This window comes from Balaenoptera ricei, chromosome 18, assembly GCF_028023285.1.
Source record: "Balaenoptera ricei isolate mBalRic1 chromosome 18, mBalRic1.hap2, whole genome shotgun sequence".
NCBI classification, from domain to species: Eukaryota; Metazoa; Chordata; class Mammalia; order Artiodactyla; family Balaenopteridae; genus Balaenoptera; species Balaenoptera ricei.
The window spans coordinates 74,150,678-74,170,257 of record NC_082656.1 but is presented as its reverse complement, the minus strand read 5'-3'; the positions used below and the strand labels follow the sequence as shown (position 1 = coordinate 74,170,257).

General features: G+C 41.0%; 1 protein-coding gene across 1 annotated transcript in view; it reads left to right on the top strand.

Annotated features, from left to right (window-relative positions):
- NALCN (sodium leak channel, non-selective) overlaps positions 1 to 19,580 on the top strand; it is a 264,944-nt gene that overhangs the window by 215,383 nt on the left and 29,981 nt on the right. Inside the window, 10 exon segments of the mRNA XM_059902583.1 lie at positions 502 to 603; positions 1,017 to 1,086; positions 4,527 to 4,618; positions 4,706 to 4,828; positions 6,756 to 6,812; positions 7,051 to 7,171; positions 7,267 to 7,398; positions 8,346 to 8,513; positions 10,664 to 10,768; positions 13,961 to 14,067. Of these exon segments, the coding sequence (XP_059758566.1) occupies positions 502 to 603; positions 1,017 to 1,086; positions 4,527 to 4,618; positions 4,706 to 4,828; positions 6,756 to 6,812; positions 7,051 to 7,171; positions 7,267 to 7,398; positions 8,346 to 8,513; positions 10,664 to 10,768; positions 13,961 to 14,067 (1,077 nt within the window).

Genomic DNA, 19,580 nt, shown 5'->3' with positions numbered 1-19,580 from the left:
TTAATTACTTGTCTTTTCTATTAGTTTTTTGCCTCTAATGTTTCCTAGTGTTCTGCAAAATCTCCTTGGAACATATATTCCATCAGCCCGGGAGCCTAGGTGGACAAATCCTTCCCCAAGGGCTTTTATTAGAAACCACCCTGTCTAAATTGAAAACCAGCATCATGGGTACGTGTGGTTAGGCTGGCCCTACTGCTTACAGAATCCCAGTAGAGGCTCTTCTGTTTGGGGTGGGGGGGTGGGGATGGAATGGGGACACATGGGGAGGGGATTGTTTTCTATTTATTTTCCAGCACCTTTTCGTGGCTATGACTGCTCTGTTTTGAAGGTGTTCTTGACACAGAACCTAAAGCTCATTTACATTATTGGCGATGTGTCATTTTCTGTACTTTGTCTTATCATTGGTGTTTCCTTAAGAATAAGAAGGATAATGAGCAGTTATGCATTATTCATCCCAAGTGTACAAATCAGGCATTTATCTGCGGCTCCTTTTTTTTCTAGAGCTTGCACTCGACAGCGCATGCTGAGCGGATCATTTGAGGGGCAGCCGGCAAAGGAAAGGTCAATCCTCAGTGTGCAGCACCACATCCGCCAAGAGCGCAGGTAAATACACCGGAAGACAAAGCTGCAGAGAAACGAAGGAAAGGAGTTTTACAGGAAGCATCACTGACCCCAGCCCTGGTCAGGAGGCAGGCACGGGTGAAGAGCTGAGTTCTGTTTGCTGATGGCAACAGTAATAAAACTCACAATCAGATTCAGAGAATCAAAACATCTTTCAAAAACCCTTCCCTTGGTGATAGCCAAATTCTCACTTTTAAGATCAGAAGGAAAAATTCTGAATTTTGTTAGATGAGATCAAAGGCAGGTGGATAGACTAAAACTTTTGCTATAAAAAGAAATATTAAGCAGTTGTGGTGCTATCAGGAGTTATTTTATTTCGTTTTTATGATGGTCATTGCTTAAAAGTCCAAATTTGGTCTCGAGATGTATTGATCAGTTGGTTGTGATTGTTTTAGGTCACTAAGACACGGATCAAACAGCCAGAGGATCAGCAGGGGGAAATCTCTTGAAACTCTGACTCAAGATGTAAGTTCTAAGCAATGCTTTGGATTTTGGAAGTGTGATCGTGAAAACGTATTTAAATGGTTGCTTAGACAATTCCAGCACCTGGGTTCTTCTGTCACATTGTCACGTCTGCTTAACACTTCATACCAGAAGGAATCAGGAAACTCAGGAAGCAAACTAAATGGCCAGGTATGGAAAAGTGACCATAAACTGTAGAAAAATCTGGACACCCTACAAAGCACATATCTTCGTTTAGATAGTAACACGAAAGTGAAATATCAGACGCATTTGACTGAAATTAAAGACATTTAAAGCATTTTATGGCAATGAATCACATCCGTAACTTTAAATATTTACTAATTTCCAAATACAGGTCCAGTGTCTATCATGTCAGAGTTAACATACTAGTAAATAAAATTTTATTTCTAGAGGAATTTTTCTGTCAAAGACTGCACAAGATTTCCCAGGAATTTCTTTGCTTTTCAACTCTAGGTCATTCATTTATTCATTAACTGAACAATAAAATATTTATCAACTACTTATGAAGTGCCAGGTCCTGTTCTAAGGGATGAGAAGTAGCAGGGAAACAAGACAAAATCCCTGCCCTGTAGGAGCTTACATTCTAGTAAAAGAGACCAACAATAAGCAAGCAAACAAATATATCAATATAATCCTTTCTGGGTGTGATTTTTATTTAGTTTCCATCATCTCTTCATTGCTGTAGCAGATTTGCTCTGTACTACAAAGAAAAATCAAATAGTGTAAAGAAATCAAAGGTGGTAAGTAGAGTCACAGATGGAGAAAACAAACTTATGGTTACCGGGGGATAAGGTGGGGGAGGGATAAATTAGGAGATTGGGATTGACATGTACACACTACTATATATAAAATAGATAACCAACAAGGACCTACTGTATAACACAGGGAACTCTGCTCAATACTCTAATGGCCTATATGGGAAAGGAACCTTAAAAAAAAAAGAATGGATATATGTATATGTATAACTGATTCACTTTGCTGTACGTCTGAAACTAACACAACATTGTAAATCAACCATACTCCAATAAAAATAAAAATAAAAGAAATCAAAGGTGGAGATTTGGGGGCAGGGAACATTAGAAAGGAGGGTGACACCTCTGACTTAGCCCAGAGACCCAAAAAAAGTGAAGGAACGAACCATGTGAAATCCCAGGGAAACCAGAGGAGGCAAAAGTCTAACCTATGGGCTAGACTCGCCAGCAGTGAGATCACACCGAGATTACCATGAGAGAGTTGGAAAGGACATACTAAATACTTATCATTAGTGAAGCCCTGATTAAGATACAGGTGTTGAGTCTGGATAACTTGGCTAAGAAAGCAGAGTCTTGAATGTTCAGAGCCAAGGAGGACATTTGAGAAAGAAAGAGAAAGTTAGCAAGGCTTAGGGTTTTTTGTTTTTGTCTTTTTCACCACTTTGCCTCTTATTCTGAAGAGTTTCTGGAGTTCTCGGCACAGTCCATCTGCTTTCAGTCTGCAGAAACTGCTTAGTCAGAGTACCCTCTCCTCATTAAATGTTTCAGGCGAAACTGAGGACGGAGGAAGTTGGTGATGAGGACCCCTGATATCACCATTAACAATATGTGTGGTTCTAATTGGCACAAACATCTGTTAGCACCATGGCTGTTAAGCCAGAGCTCTGTCTGATGTAATCTACCATACTGTCAATGTGGAATTGTGATCAGACCCAACACATGGCCTGCGTACTTATGATTTGGGGGTCAGGCATATTGCATGGAGGCAATTTCTAGATGAAAATTCAGAGGCAACACTAGTTCAAAGAGCTTTCCTTCAGTGAGATTCAACAGAAATGTGTGGTCTACTTAAGCATCAAATTAGAACATGGCTTTGAAAATGTGTGTTTAAAAATACACAACAAAAGGCCCTATTTGAATAGTCTCCATTCCAGAGGCTTAATTCTTCTTCAAAGACTTTTTATTGTGTTTTCTACATAGACATATAACAAAAATCCATACCCCGTCTTCTCCATAGCAAAAGGTCACAGGGTTCTGCTAATTTCATAAGAGATCTCTCCTAGTGTCTTTTCCTCCAGAATAGAAGCCATTTAAAATAGGGAGCTTTATCTTTGTCACTTATTCCAAATGATAGAAGGTACAGATCATTACATCCAAGGAATGCTTTTCTATAAAATCAATCCAGTTAGTTGAACAATGGTTCTCCATCTTCTACGGTAGCGGTCCCCAACCTTTCTGGCACCAGGGACGGGTTTCATGGAAGACAATTTTTCCACGGACTGGGGGTGGGGGTTGGGGGGGATGCTTCAGGCGGTGATGCGGGTGATGGGGAGCATTGGGGAGCGATGGGGAGTGATGGGGAGCCATGGGGAGCGATGGGGAGCCATGGGGAGCCATGGGGAGCGATGGGGAGCCATGGGGAGCCATGGGGAGTGATGGGGAGCGATGGGGAGCAATGGGGAGCCATGGGGAGCAATGGGGAGCCTTGGGGAGCGGCAGATGAAGTTTTGCTCGCTTCCCGCCTCTCACCTCCTGCTGTGCAGCCCGGTTCCTAACAGGCCCCGGACCGGTACCAGTTCTGTGGCCTGGGGGTTGGGGACTCCTGTTCTATGGAGTAGAAACCAGAGTCAAGATCCCAATGATCCACCTTCCACCATCCTGCTGGCCTCAGCTCTTGCTGTTCTCTGTCCTGTCCTCACCCACCCTGCGTCCTGGCTGTTCCACCTGTGAACACACAGACCCGCCCCTCCCCGGAAGCACACATTTCTCCAAATGTCCAGTGACCTGCATCCTCCTAGTCTTTGCTCAGAGAACAGCTCCTTAACAAGGCCTGCTATGACCTCGTGCTCTCTGTCCTGTATCCCGGGGGTTCGCAACACCCGTCCTCGGCCTGTCGCCCAGCAGGAGGTGAGCGGCGGGCGAGCGAGCGAAGCTTCATGTGCTGCTCCCCGTCTCTCCCCATCGCTCCCCATCTCTCCCCATCACTTGCGTTACCGCCTGAAGCATCCCCCGGGTCTGTGGGAAAACTGTCTTCCACGAAACCGGTCCCTGGTGCCAAAAAGTTTGAGGACTGCTGCTCTATCCCCCTCTGTTTTTAACCAGAGCACTAAACCTCTTCTAACATTCTTATTTATTTTGATTTCATTTTTAATCTGTCTCCCCTGATGAGAACATTAGCCCCACAAGAGCAGGGATTTTGTCATTTTTTTCCCCTTTTGCCATATCCACAGCACTACAACAGGGCATAGCACATAATAGGTTCTCAATAAATGTTTTCACTGGGAAAAAAAATACCCTTTTGAGGAAAAAAAAATGTCCTTGCTAAGATGACTGTGGCCATTCAAATATTTAGAAAGATATTTATTTCCTTTTTTTTTAATGGTCATCTTCGGAGGAGGACTGTCAGAAAAATCTCGCACGTTGATGTGTCCCCTTTCATTTTATTTCTAGCACTCCAATACAGTGAGATATAGAAATGCACAAAGAGAAGACAGTGAAATAAAGATGATCCAGGAGAAAAAGGAGCAAGCAGAAATGAAAAGGTACGGGCGGGGCGGTGTTCTGAGGCTCTCGTTTGGGGAAGGCAGGCGTGCCCTTAGCCTAACTCTCCCGTGATTTTCCCGGTCCAGGAAAGTGCAGGAGGAGGAGCTGAGGGAGAACCACCCGTACTTCGATAAGCCCCTGTTCATCGTGGGTCGGGAGCACAGGTTCAGAAACTTCTGCCGAGTGGTGGTCCGAGCTCGCTTCAACGCGTAAGTGACTCCACTGCAGCCGAGGGTTTGGCCCTGAGTCATGCAAACAGCAGGGGAGTTGTCATCCGAGGAAGAAGGATCGTGTGGTCCTAACGGGGTCACCAAATAACCCGTGGGCTACTTGACCATGCTGCTCCTCTTGGCTGAGCGGCCGACCAGGTGGGAATCAAAGGCTGCAAGTAGTTCACATTTATAGAAAACACACGTTTATGAAGCACTTCACAGCCATTCTTATTTGTTCAGTTCCACAGGCGCCCAAGACGTTTAGAGCAGAGTTGTTAACTCCATATTTTATTTTGGAGACAGTTAACCAAGGGGAGACGGAATGACAGAGCTGAGGTCACTGCCCACATCTTCTGTTAGACTTGTTGTTTCTTTGTGGTCAAAATACCTTAATTCTAGCATACTGCAAAATAGAAATCAAGTTGACTAGTGCTTCTGTTACCAACTCTTATGAGAAGAAAACCCACTGGCCAGTGTCCCTGTCCCTCCCCACGTGGAAGAAATGTGTGAGAGGCTGTGAGGGTGATCAGCCCAGGGGATGCTGCGTTTGGGACAAGCCAAGCCAAGTTTAGCAGGCAACCAGTGGCAGGAGTGGGCTTCTCGTCATGCATAACTCTGAGTAAATATCCAGAAGACATTACGAGTCTGGAGAAAGTGTGAAAACGTTCCATTCAGTAGTTGTACCTTCCCTGATACTATCATTAGTAGCATATGTATGAGCATTACTGTATGTTATGGGCTGAATTGTGCCCCCCTCATCCAGAGAAATTCAGATGTTGAAGCCCTAATCCCAGCCCCTTAGAATGTGACCTTACTTGGAGATAAGGACTTTAAAGAGGTAATTAAATTAAAATGAGGTCATTCAGGTGGGCCCTAATCCTATATGACTGGTGTCCTTGTAAGACGAGGAATCTTGGACACAGACTGCTATAATGAGGGGCAATGTGAAGACGGCCGTCTACAAGCCAAGGAGAGAGGCCTGGAGCAGTTCCTTCCCTCACAGCCTCAGGAGGTGCCAACCCTACTGCCACCTTCAACTCAGACGTCCACCTCCAGAACTGGGAGAAAATAAGTTTCTGTTACTTAAGCCCCTCAGCCTGCAGTACTTTGTTACAGCAGCCCTAGGAAACTAATACATTCTCCTAACCCCTCAGGGCTGGAGGAGACTTCAGGAGCCATTTGGCGTCATTTGTGCCCCCCCTTCTCCAACAGAGGAGGGCATTTAGGTCAGCCGAGGGTAAGGGCTTTGCTCAAGGACGCCAGCTAGGGCCCTCTCTGACTGCCAGTCTACTGTTCTTCCTGCTGTTCGAGAAAGACCTTCGCAGTTTAAAGCACCTGAGTGATAATGATTTAAAACCCTGAGTTTTCACAGAGCATCAATAGGAAGAAGCTGGCAGTGTAGAGTTGATTTGATCAGTTCCCAAATTGGGTTTTTCATCTGAAATTATCCCATTGGCTGTCTCCATGTTTACATCTAATTGCTAATTCTTGAAGACTGGTCATGGGCTTCCTGAAAGTAGAAGTTATAAATCCCCACCCCAAGAAATTCTATATAAATTACTCCACACGATCACAATTAAATACAGAGTGAAGAATTCTATTTAATTTATGGATATTTAATTAAATAATTATGAGGAACAGCTTCAAACTGCTAAGGCAAAGACTTTGAATGTTTTTAAATGGAAGTCAAAGTTTAATTTTGTAATATCCTTCCCTAAGCATCAATTGTAAACTCTTCTGATTTTTCTTTCATCTAATGTTCTCTGCCTTCCAAAGTCACATACAGTTAACATATATCATAACAGACATTTTGTAGAGGGTATGAGAGAAATTTTAGGTAGATGAGATGTTTATATGTACTATGCTGCTGAGTTACAACACGCATGCTGTGTCACAGAGTTTGTATGTTTGTTCTCTCTTACAGATCTAAAACAGATCCGGTCACGGGAGCTGTGAAAAATACAAAGTACCATCAACTTTAGTAAGCATTACAAACTCTGTTTCCATGCACATTTGAAGTTTCCATGTACTATTTTATGCCGCATAAAAATATAAAAATTCCCTTTATTTTCTTGTTATATTGTGCTGTGAAACAGACGATTGGCGATTCATTTTAAAAATGTCAGTCACGTTTATAGAATCACAGAAGCATCGTCTCTGACTTCTAGCACCTTTTCCTAGAGTGTTTGCATTTCTCAGTTTTGTCTGGTCTTTGGCAGTGATTTGCTGGGATTGGTGACGTACCTGGACTGGGTCATGATTATCGTAACCATTTGCTCCTGCATTTCCATGATGTTCGAATCCCCCTTCCGGAGAGTCATGCACGCACCTACTTTGCAGGTACTCTGCCGAATCTCAACTCACAGCTAAGAAGAGAAACGCTGACCTGCAATTTTTGCATTCATTGTGACCAACCTGCCTTCTGCCCGTTTCAGATCGCCGAGTATGTGTTTGTGATATTCATGAGCATTGAGCTTAATCTGAAGATTATGGCAGATGGCTTATTTTTCACTCCAACTGCTGTCATCAGGGACTTTGGTGGAGTCATGGACATATTTATATATCTTGTAAGTCTTCGGTTATTTCCTGAATATAAAATTTAATGGTTTTGTAAAATCTCCTGCATTTCTTGGTACAAGAGTGAGATACGTGAGTCACAGAGGTTTAGGTGCCATTAACCGAGTTCCTAAGTAGAGCAGTAGTTTAGTATAGGCAAATAAAGGGCATGCATGTAAAATCTAAATAAAAAGCATTAAAAATATTCATGGATATGGTTCAAATACATCAACCACATTCCTGTATGCATAAGACATACATTAATGAGGTCTAAGATAGCAAATCTAGTTTGCACACCACAATTCTTGGGGCACCTATACTAAAAAAAAAAAAAAAAACTACATTATATAAGTGATCAATGAGCCGCTTATCACTAAAAGCAAACTAGAGAGAGTATGCCAATTCCAACACACAAAATACCAAGCCAGAGAAGGCAACCATTCAACTATCTATTTAAACTAAATGGGGAAACCATAGGAAGGGACTCAAATTTCTTTCTATATGTCCAAGAATGCATAAAATCAGTGTCTTTTCCAACACAACAAGGAGAATTGTTACCATTAACATGTAGCATGTTTAGATCATTAACAAAATAGCGAGTATTCAGTCCAGCGTGAGGTTTAGTATCCTTGATCAAAGGAATTTCAATCCTGCTGACTTCTGCGGAACCTCCGGTATATATGTTAAAAGAAGGGGCAGGAGGCACCGGAGTACCCACGCCCACGGTGTGGGCACCCCTATTTCAAACCCCCTGCAAACACCTGATGACTTCCTTTGGGGCTGCTCACAGGTCTGGGTCAAGTCCATAGAGATGAGTTGCATGTACACCCAGTGAATGCTCGTCCCACATAACACGTGGAGTCTCTGCTAAAGGAAACTTGTGGCCAGCTGGCTCACAGAAAATGTAGATAGTAGAGGATAAATTGCATAAATTCTAGAGATTATTTTTTCCCTCTAGGTGAGCTTGATATTTCTTTGTTGGATGCCTCAAAACGTGCCTGCAGAGTCGGGAGCTCAGCTCTTACTTGTTCTCCGCTGCCTGCGACCTCTGCGGATATTCAAGCTGGTGCCTCAGATGAGGAAAGTTGTTCGAGAACTTTTCAGCGGCTTCAAGGAAATTTTTCTGGTACGTTACAGTCACCCTTTACTCCTGGTTCACGGAGTCTAGCTCTTAATGTAGCAAATGAGGGGATAAAGTGAGTCTCGCTTGTCAAGGTTAAGTCTACCATTTTGTTTATTGCCAGAAGATTGTAAAGGTACTAGCGAAACACAACACAGATTCAAAAACTTCACCCATGGATGCTTCTGGCTTATTGGTATATTTAATTCAACAAATATTTTTAGTAAATTAAAGCGAAGACTTCTGGAAAGTACAGTGGAAGGAGAATCCAAAGAGAGAGAATTTTCTGACACTTCCATTCCTAACTCTTGACCCTAATTTATACTCTGGGTTTTAGTTACCCCATCTGGAAATTAAGAAGAAGTTTCAACACCATCAAATTCACAAATGATATTAAGAGTTAACCCATCTAGGCTTGTAATCTCATTTTCTATGTTCCCAAATTCATATAGAACAAAATTTGTCCTTGATCTTTGGAGTGTTAACATAAAACAACTCTTCAAAACTGTAACATACAGGTATACCCTACCTCAATATACAGTAATGAACATTTAGAAATATGATTGAGGAGAAAATATACTTTTAAGTCGGGCAAATATTGATTTAGGGTCTTCTAAGAGCAGGGCTGCAGATAAAACAATGAGTAAGAGGCTCTTTGCTCACAATCTGTTAAAGAAGAATCTTTGCCTTACAACAAAGGAGTGATCACAGGATTCTTTTTATTATTAATGAGTTCTGCTTGTGCATGGAAAACATGAATTAACTTACTAAGCTAGTTTTATATCTTGTTTTCTAGAAACACACCTATAGTGAAAAAACAGCTATAGTTGGAGTTGATTCTAAGGTGTTTTAAAGACAGGCTGTTATGTTACTATAGGCATATAGCTGCGAATACTTTTTAAAATTTTTATTTTATTGAAGTATAGTTGATTTACAATGTTGTGTTAGTATCCTGCTAATACTTTGTTAAAGCTCTGTTTAAAATTCCATATTTTTGGGACTTCCCTGGTTGCACAGTGGTTAAGAATCCGCCTGCCAACACAGGGGACACGGGTTCGAACCCTGGCCCGGGAAGATCCCATATGCCACGGAGCAACTAAGCCCGTGCGCCACAACTACTGAGCCTGCACTTTAGAGCCCGTGAGCTACAACTACTGAGCCCGTGCGCCACAACTAATGAAGCCCGCGTGCCTAGAGCCCATGCTCGGCAACAAGAGAAGCCACCCCAATGAGAAGCCCAAGCACCACAACGAAGAGTAGCCCCCGCTCGCCGCAACTAGAGAAAGCCCGTGCACAGCAGCAGAGACCCAACACAGCCAAAAATAAATAAATAAAAATAAATAAATTTATAAAATTCCATATTGTTTTTGCACTAAAGCCATAACACTGTGGCTTTTTCCACAGCTGGAATTGAGGGAAAACAGAATAGCCCCTGACAATGAATGTGTATGCATCTTTGAGCCCTGATAGAATTTAGAAGATGATTTATTTGAGCCTTGCTTCAGAGGATGTTTCTGTGTAATTTTAGTATCTTTAAGGGATATGTTTAGATTATTCAACCAGTAGAGATCAATGGTTTGTTCAGTATTTTGGCCACTTTTCTCTGCTGAGACCAAAATAGTCATCCAGCAGAGGGAGCACCAGCCAATTGCCAGATTTGCTTCTCAAGACTGATCTCACACCCTCTGCGTGCGGCACTTTGATAAGCCCTGAGCCCTCAAGCTCTCAAGAAAGCAAAGCCACTATCCCCCTTACGTAGGCTCTGCTAACACACACAGGAATCCATTTTGAGAAAATTTGGGAAAGAGAATTATTTCAACATTTTTCTTTTGTTCCATTAAATAAAATAAAACAAAGTGTTGATTTCAAAATCAGAAAAGTCCAAGTCATGTCCAAAACACCTTGGCCCGTTTTCTTACATGGAAGTCATATGTTTTTATTCTAAAAATTCAAAACCTGTTGTTAATTTCCTTCTTTTAACATTCCAGCTAGGCTAATTGAATGACCTGCGGGGGAGAAGTTAAAAGGTAGCATCCAAAGACTGTGAATTTCATACGATGTTGTTTGAAAAGTCCTGTTCATAATCACTGCTCAAACCAAACCTACTGTTTATAATTTTTTACCAAGAGATTTGCTGTCTCACCCATTTCTTTCAGGTCTCCATTCTTTTGCTGACATTAATGCTTGTTTTTGCAAGCTTTGGAGTTCAGCTCTTTGCTGGAAAACTGGCCAAGTGCAATGATCCCAACATTATTAGAAGGGTAAGATATCCTTTCTGTCTTTTGGGATGAAAATCAAGAACGTTTACCATCCCTGCGTAGCCATGTGCTGAGGCTGCTTTGAGAACAGAACTCTAAGAATACTCTTCCCATGGACTCCCTTTTTAAAGCAGGCAGTGTGTCTCTTCTGGCTGGTAAAGGTTTATAAGATTAAAACACATCTCAGACAGTCCTGTTCTTCCCTCCTATTCCAAGGTCAAGCCACTGTTGACATCTTCCATATAGTCACCCAAGATTCCACGTGAAAACTTTCCCTTTAGGTCTTCCCTAACTTAATCCTGCCTCTGCTGTGACCTGAGACTCATATCAGCAAACAGCTCCCCCAAGATACAAAAGGCAAAGTTTGACTTCCACACCCCTTCTTATGACTTATCCACTCCACATTCCTCTGTTAGGAAGTCAGGGCCTTGCAGTAGCTCTTAGCTGCCCAGAATCTTCCCCATGAAGACAACTAAGACTCAAGCTTGAACCAAGCTTGAATACTTTCGATCCTACTTTTTTTTTTTTTGGCCGCACTGCATGGCTTGTGGGATCTTAGTTCCCCAACCAGGGATTGAACCCAGGCCCCAGAAGTGAAAGTGCCAAGTCCTAACCACTGTACCACAAGGGAAGTCCCTCTACTCTTTTCTTTCTCTTTCTTTGGCCGGTGTTATAAGAGGAGGCTAGCTTCTGGAACAGCCCCATTATGTCAGTAGCTGAATGTAATGAAATGAATATATTTATTGCATGTTGAATAATTCAGGCAGCTCTCCTCCAAATGACCACCCAATGGCTCATGCTTCCTCTGTCCTGTGTCCCTAGCCTTTGCTGTCTTCAAAGTCTTCTCTGTTTAGCTGGCAGTTAGGAACAGAAAACCATCTCTCTCTCAGAGGACTATAGGCAGAGCCTAGAAGCAAGGCATCTATCTTCACCCCACATTCCACTGGAAAGAGCGTGGCCTCACCAGTCTGAAGTGAGACCGTGATGTGTAGTTTCGTGGTGTATTTTGTAGAAAAGGGGGCGGGGTTTGGTTAATAATTAGCCAATCTCTGCTGCATCGCCCACTGTCCCATTCTCTTAGAATCCTGCCCGATGTTACAAGTAGGTTAATGGAGTGAACCCAGCTCTGCTGATGTATAAACTAGCAAGAGTATTTCCTCTTCTACCCAGGTAAAAATAATGCTTAAGTCTCATTAAAATGCATGTTTCCAAAAGGGCTACCAGAGCTGAACTAAAACACTTATTCCCATATTTCCAGCAAATATGGCTGTCTAATATAAATTTTATACTACTATGACATTTCTACATTTTGAGGCTTCTAATTAGAAAGCTTAGTAGTTCTCGAATTTTTAGAAAATACAGGTAACATCTTTGTCCAGTCAAAAATACATTATCAGTCATGTTAATAATGAGATTTTTCAGGAAGAGGCAGAGCAGAAGAGACAAACTTAGGATGGGCAGACCTTACGCTATTTCACAAGGCATCGCCCGGCTCGCTGCTTCCTTTAACTCCCCTTCCCACAGGTTCCAGGAATTTTGATAAACCTGACAAGACATGCAAGGAACATGCTATAAAGGTCATGGTGTACCAAATGAGCTAAATGAAGGCAGTAATAATGAGCTGATGCATTAGTCCACAAGCTTATGTAAGGAAAGAAGGGTTATTTTGGGTCCACCCTGAATAGAGGCCAGAAAGATAATAACAACATTTCAAGATGAAGCCTTGTAGGAATAGTGGATGACTCAGGGGAGTAATAATGGCCTAAGAGCGTCGTGATTTTACACTATCTGCTCATACCCGGCCCGAGCTAAAGAGTAATGACTTGTATAGGGGACGGAGGGCACACGGTGGACGGACAGACATACAGATACCATGAGGCATTTATTCTTTTCCACAGAACAATGAGGTCTCTGTGGGAAGCTCATAAGAAAACTTAGCCATCAAAAGACCATCAGGAGCAAGCAGAATAATTGCAAAAAAAATTGGCATAGTGAGAAGTGGCCCGTGTCTTTGTATTTGGACGAATTCTTTTCTAGTCCTAACATAAGAGGCCAAAGCCAAGCGTGTCATGTAGATGAAGGGGATACTTCAGTTTACCTTTATAAAAGAAGAGACAAACCCAAGGAAAAGGGGAAACTAGATACCCCAACATTTGGATCACACAGCTCACATTTTTTTTTATTCAAATAGAAAGTTACAAAAATTATAATCATCCTCATCAGTTCACTCAGTCCCATGTAATTAATTTTTTTTTCATCTTGATCTTTTGTTAGCACTTTTATGAGTTCATCAGTTTTCCATTAGAGTTCTAAAACAGCTCACATTTAAAGGCCATGAAGCTTGAGATGTTGGTGCCATGTCTCCAGTTGGAATCATATAATATGTGGTGTTCGATGGCTGGCTTTTTCACTTAGCATAATATCTTCAAGGTTCATCCATGTTGTAGCATGTGTCAGTACTTCATTATTTTTATGGCTGAATAATATTCCACAGTATGGATAGACCACATTTTGTTTGTGTATTTGTTGATTGATGGACATTTGAATTGTTTCCACCTTTGAGCTATTGTAAATAATGCTATTTATAATAATAATGATATAAACATTCATGTACAAATTTCCATGTGAATATATGTTTCATTTCTCTTGGGTAGATACCTAGGAGAAGAATTGCTGTGTCCTGTGGTAATTCTTTAATTATTTAAGGACCTGCCACACTATTTTCCAAAGTGGCTGCACCATTTTCCATTCCCACCAGCAGTGTATGAGGATTCTAGTATGAGGATTAAGATTTCTGCACGTGCTCGTCAAAGCTTGCTATTTGACTTCTTGATCAGAGCCTTCTTAGTGAGTGGGAAATGGTATCGCATTGTGGTTTTGATTTGCATTTCCCTGATGACTAATGATGCAGAGCATCTTTTCATGTGCTCATTGGCTATTTGTGTCTCTCGCTTGGAGGAATGTCAGTTCATATCCTTTGCCCACTTACTAACATTTTCAGCATCAACTTTCACCTGTTTATCTCTGAAGTCTTTGTTACTCTTTGCTGAGTAGCTATGCACATCTCTGCTGTTATATAAAAGACCTCTGTCGTTCTATGTAAAAAACGTTTCTTATCTTTTATCTTTTCTGACTTCATTTTCTGACCAGGTTCTTTTCCTCTTCCTTTTATTTTTATTTTTTTTCCTGTTTTAGGAAGATTGTAATGGAATATTCAGAATCAATGTAAGTGTGTCCAAGAACTTAAATTTAAAATTAAGGCCTGGAGAGAAAAAACCTGGATTTTGGGTGCCCCGTGTTTGGTAAGCATATCAGAAAAATATCCTGAAGAATGCTATATTTGTCAGTATAAGGGGTTTTTCCCCAGTTTTACTGAGAAATAATTGCCATACATCACTGTATACGTTTAAGGCAAACAGCATGATGGTTCAATTTACATATATTGTAAAATGATTATCACAATAGGTTTAGTTAACATCTATCACCTCATATAGATCCAGTTGAAAGAAAAGAAAAAAAATTCTCCTCGTGATGAGAACTCTATTCTCTTAACACCTTTTCTGTGTATCACACAGCAGTGTTAACTATAGTCCCTATGTTGTACATTACATCCCTAGTATTTATTTGTCTTATAACTGGAAGTTTGTACCTTTGACCACCTTCCTCCACTTCCTCTCCTCCCCCCACCTCTGGTAAACACAAATCTGATCTCTTTTTCTATGAGTTTAGTCGGGGGAGTTTTGCTTTTGTTTTTGTTTTGTTTTGTTTTTTTAGATTACACACACAAGTGAGATTATACAGTATTCGTCTTTCTCTGTCTGACTTATTCACTTAGCATAATGGGCCTTCATGGTCCATCCATGTTCTATATAAGTATATATAGTATAAGGTTTTAAAGCAGTGTAATATGGCATGAAACTAAAAGTAGTTCTGCTAGAATTACTTAAAATAATTTTAAGTAATGCAAGGCAAAGCACTGAATTACAATAGGATGCAAAAATAAAAGAAATAAAATAAGAGAGGAAGTGGTACACTGAGTCCCAGGGTTGCTTCATGAAACTAATGAAGTATCACTGCAGTATTTTTCTAATACTTTAAAGTATGTATCTGGACTCACATGGCTTTAAAAATTAGTGAGGCTTATAACAAAAGAGTGAAATAATGCCATTTGCAGCAACATGAATGGACCTAGAGATTATCATACTAAGTGAAGTAAGTCAGACAAAGACAAATATCATATATTGCTTATATGTGGAATCTAAAAAAAATTGATACAAATGAACTTATTTAAAAAACAGAAAAAGGCTCACAGATATAGAAAACAAACTTATGGTTACCAAAGGGGAAAGGGGATGGGGGGGGATAAATTAGGAGTATGGGATTAGCAGATACAAACTACTACATATAAAATAGATAAAAAATAAAATCCTACTGTATAGCACAGGGAACTACATTCAATATCCTGTAATAAACCATAATGGAAAAGAATCTGAAAAAGAATTTATATATATATATATATATATATATATATGAATTTATATATATAAATATATATATATAAGAATTTTTATATATATACATATACATATGTATGTATATGTGTGTATATATATATGTATATACAGCTGAAGCATGTATATGTGTGTGTGTATATATGTATATACATATATATGTGTATATATACATATATATATATATATATAGCTGAAGCACTTTGCTGTATACCTGAAACTAACACAACGTTGTAAATCAACTATACTTCAATAAAAATAAATAAAAATTTTTTAGAATAAAAATTAGTGAGGCTTAAAAGAAAAAATATTTTCTATCAATTTTTAATCAAATTTTAATTCAACTTTTAAACCAATTTTTAAAAATTTTAACAATTTTAATCAAATTAAAACCAAACTCATACTGACTTTATATCTTTAAGGATGATCTGATGTCCTCATGACAGTTGTAGAGAAGCCTAAATCATAAAACTATTTCAATTTTAAAACCCATTTACATTGAAGGATTTTGTTATTGAAACCCTGGAAGGGAATAATCAGTAGTAACACAATTGATTTTATCTAACTGCCTCTTTAAAAAAAATTTTTTTAAGTAAGTTTTCAAAGCATTTACATCAAAGCCAGAAGTACCTGGTACCTTCTTTCTCAACCATTTCCCTAATGACTATGAATGGAATCTCTCAATCTGCTTCACTGATGCGCAGAGTGTTCCATCAACTTCATTTGTCCTTTTAAATCGTTATCTGTTTTCTTTTTATTTCATTTTTTACCTCTTAGAATAATGAGTGAACCACAGAAACTGCTCTGCTTTTGTCACAATTGATGTTCTCTACTAAATGTCAAAACTCTTTAAAAGGAATAGCATTTCACCCAGTTGTACCCTTAGGACTCGTTGTTACCTGCTTTGGCATTTCTCTAATATGAAATTCACTTTCATAAACAATTCAATACAATTTATATTGGTTTCCTTTTAATACCAAAGAACTATGGAAAAAAGACTAATTTTGGATGTGAGGCTTGAGCATGGGTAGAGAAGTATATAACACATGGGAATATCTTTATCCCAGTGTTAACTAGAAAAGCAGTCTAATTTACGTTACAATAAAAAATTAAAGAAGCATAAAATGTTTATTTTGTTGTGAGATTAAAACTCATTATTATACTGTAAATAATTTACTTATATCAGGACATCAATTTTTTTTTCCAAAATTTTTTGGAATTTTGTCTAAAGTCTCAAAGTTGAGGTCAAGGGGAGATTAAAGTACCTTGACATTCTAAAGAGGCCAACTAAACCAATCCCATCAGAACTTACTCAAACATCATCCGTCACCCAGCTCCTGTAAAAGAAAACACTGCATTCAAAGATAACATCATGGTAGTGAATGAAGTCAAGAGCAGAGAGTGCTATGGCATCACGCCCCCTTCACTGTGGGGAAAGGTGGACGGTGCTTCTCCCATTCATTTGAGGACCCCTGGAAGGACCAGTTGATACCAGAGTTTGGCAAGGCAAGAAGAGAGGCTCTTGTGGGCAAGCTGCTCCTCACCATCTGGGAAGACGGGGTGATCTGCTGTTTCTGGAGGGCCGCGTCATCCCTGCCAAGGGCCACCTGACCTGAGCCTTCCTGTTGGAACCCTGCTGCCAAGGGCTGTGTGCTGGGGACAGGGTGCCCCTATGGGAAGAAGCCGTGGGAGCGTTTCCGGGAGGAGGGGCTGAGAATCACCTAGAGGCTACACTCAGGGCAGGAAGTAACACTGTGGCATCCTCATGCTGGGGAGTGTAGCCATAGGACATGTGAGGTACAGTAAAGCCAACAGATCGAGAGGATTACCACTGAAAAGATAGTTTGTTACTCATCATTCCCAAGAGGAGGGGGCCTGCCACTGCACGGGGGACCACCTGGGGAAGCAGCAGGGTGAATCAGCAGGCGGAGAGGTGGGGAGAGCTGGGGCCAAGAGCCTTTATTGTAGTTCCCCTGGGAAGGAACGGGTGAGGCAGGGCAAGCAGGCTTAGGGATGGCTAGTTTGAATAATTTTAATGGGCTCTAGAGCATAGAGGCCATCCATTGTGGTCTGGTACCTGGCACTGGGGTGATTAGGGCAGGTGGATGGTGGCCCAAAGTGTGAAAGCCTGATAGAGGAGGTGATTGGTGGGGGGCTGGACTCTGGGTTGGTTGGTTTGTATTTGAAAAGCACACCCTGAAAAGGGCTTGTCTCGAGGTGGGGAGGAGGACGAGGGAGGCACGAGGCCAGGAAGGGTGACTCAGGCATCTTATCGGGTGTCCAGAACAAAGTGCGTCCAGCTTCTGTATGTGGGACAGATGCTCAAGTGCCAAGTTCACAGAAGCTAGAAACACTGTTCAAACATGGAGTGTTTCTTGGGAACACCAAAATAAGCTCCGTGAAAGAACAACGGCTGCCGTGAGGAGAGCACCAGTGGCCACAGTCCAGCAGAGTCAGACACGCAAGATGTGGTGTCTCGAACCCCAGCTGCATCCCACCCCTTCTTGTAAGGCCCAGACAGTCACCAAGAGGAGGAGTGGACCAGAGTGGCTGACACTCTTTCTCCCTCCTCAGACCACGGGTCAGGCTTGAGCTGCTGAGGGTGGGATCCTGGTACAGGTTTGAATGGAGTGGGCATTTTAGAATGAGGCTGACTATATCCCGAAAAGCTCTGGGCTCTCCCCAAGGTGTCAGGAAGGGAGTAGAATGCACTGGAAGGTAGCATTAGGAGGAGAGTAAGCTGTTTCCGGTTGTACCCTATGACGTTCCACGTGTTCCATAAAACCAGCTCTCTAAGATTTTAAAATCAGCTAATTGAAATGTCATGTTTTATGTAAGCTATTATTAAGGACTTCAAGTTCAATGACATTTTAAAAGCATAAGCAAACAGAGGGACATCACTTGAATGTTATCACAATAGCTTTTCCCATTTGTTCAGAATATTGTGACTTGGGTTAGTTTTAGTGAAATATAAATCTTTCATCAAATAAATGTCAACTGTAACCATGATAATTTTCACATTTTGTTTCTCTAATAATCTTGTCAAGAGTTAGCAGCTGAAAATTTTGTAATTTTATATTGGCTAATTTATGATTAAGAAAATAACTTATATCTGGGAATTAGCCTAGAGGAATGCTCTGATAATTATAATTAGGACATAAATATGCACTAGCTAATTCAGGAGACAATCTGGCTTCTGCATTCTCTCTTCAGATGAATACATTCATTTTCTTCCGAATCACTCAGACTTGATGAGATAAAAATTACCTTGGTAAAAAGGATTAAACATATCATATATTATAAATATTGTGTTTTGTCTTAAGCAGAGGTCTGGGATTTAGGAAAAGGAAATGCATGGGAGAGAAATCAACAAAGCATTCAGTTTTACGATAAATATATTTACTAAGTGTTTACTGTTTGCCAGGAATTATGCTGTCACTGCGAACAAGCTATGGCCTCTGACCCCTAAGAGCTAGAAGTCCAATGAAGAACAGAAAATAAAATTTAAAATAATTTAATACAATATGCTGAAGTTTTAATGCTACATAAATAAGCCCCTAGACTCACTTGAAGTTCACCAGAAGCTTACCTCTAGGTAATTTCAAATTACACTGTGATACATTCTAGGCAGAAAGAGATCAGATTTTTTTTGTCAAGTCTAAGGCTCAAACAATTTGGGTACACTCTCTAAGAAAAAGAATATAAAACTACTTTGCTTTTTTAAGTTTAACAGAAACATATGACTATGTGAACTCACTCCTGGGCCCCTTCCTGAGTCTTGGAAGGGACCTGGGTCAGGGAGGGGCCCTGAGGCTTACCTTTAAGTTTCTTTCGCTCCGTGATGTATCAGCCTCTGATTCTAGGGTACGGAGAGGCGAAGGGTTCAGTGGTACACGCAGGAGAGAGGCTCCTAATCCAAACGATGACTGGACCAGGGAGAAGGACCTAGAGGAGAAGACACCCAGTTAACTCTTGAAGGGTGCATAGGAATTAGGCAGGTGAAAGGGGGAGGAGCCACGGGCAGGTGAGAGTGAGGGGCGAGGCAGAGGTAAGATTGTTGCAGGCTGTGGAAACTCAAATTGCTATTACCAAAGCGCGAGGCAAAAAGCAGTCTGCCTTCCAGAAAGTACTAGTTTCTGATTTCTTTAGATGGCAGAGCTGTGTAAGATACAGGGTACCATCTTGGACCATGTCATCCCCTGCATTTCCACATCCCAGGGCAGAGGCTAGATTCCTCTCCTCCATGGCACCCCCATCTTCCCAGAGGAGAAGCAGCTCTCCTTATCATGACCTGGGGTCCCTGG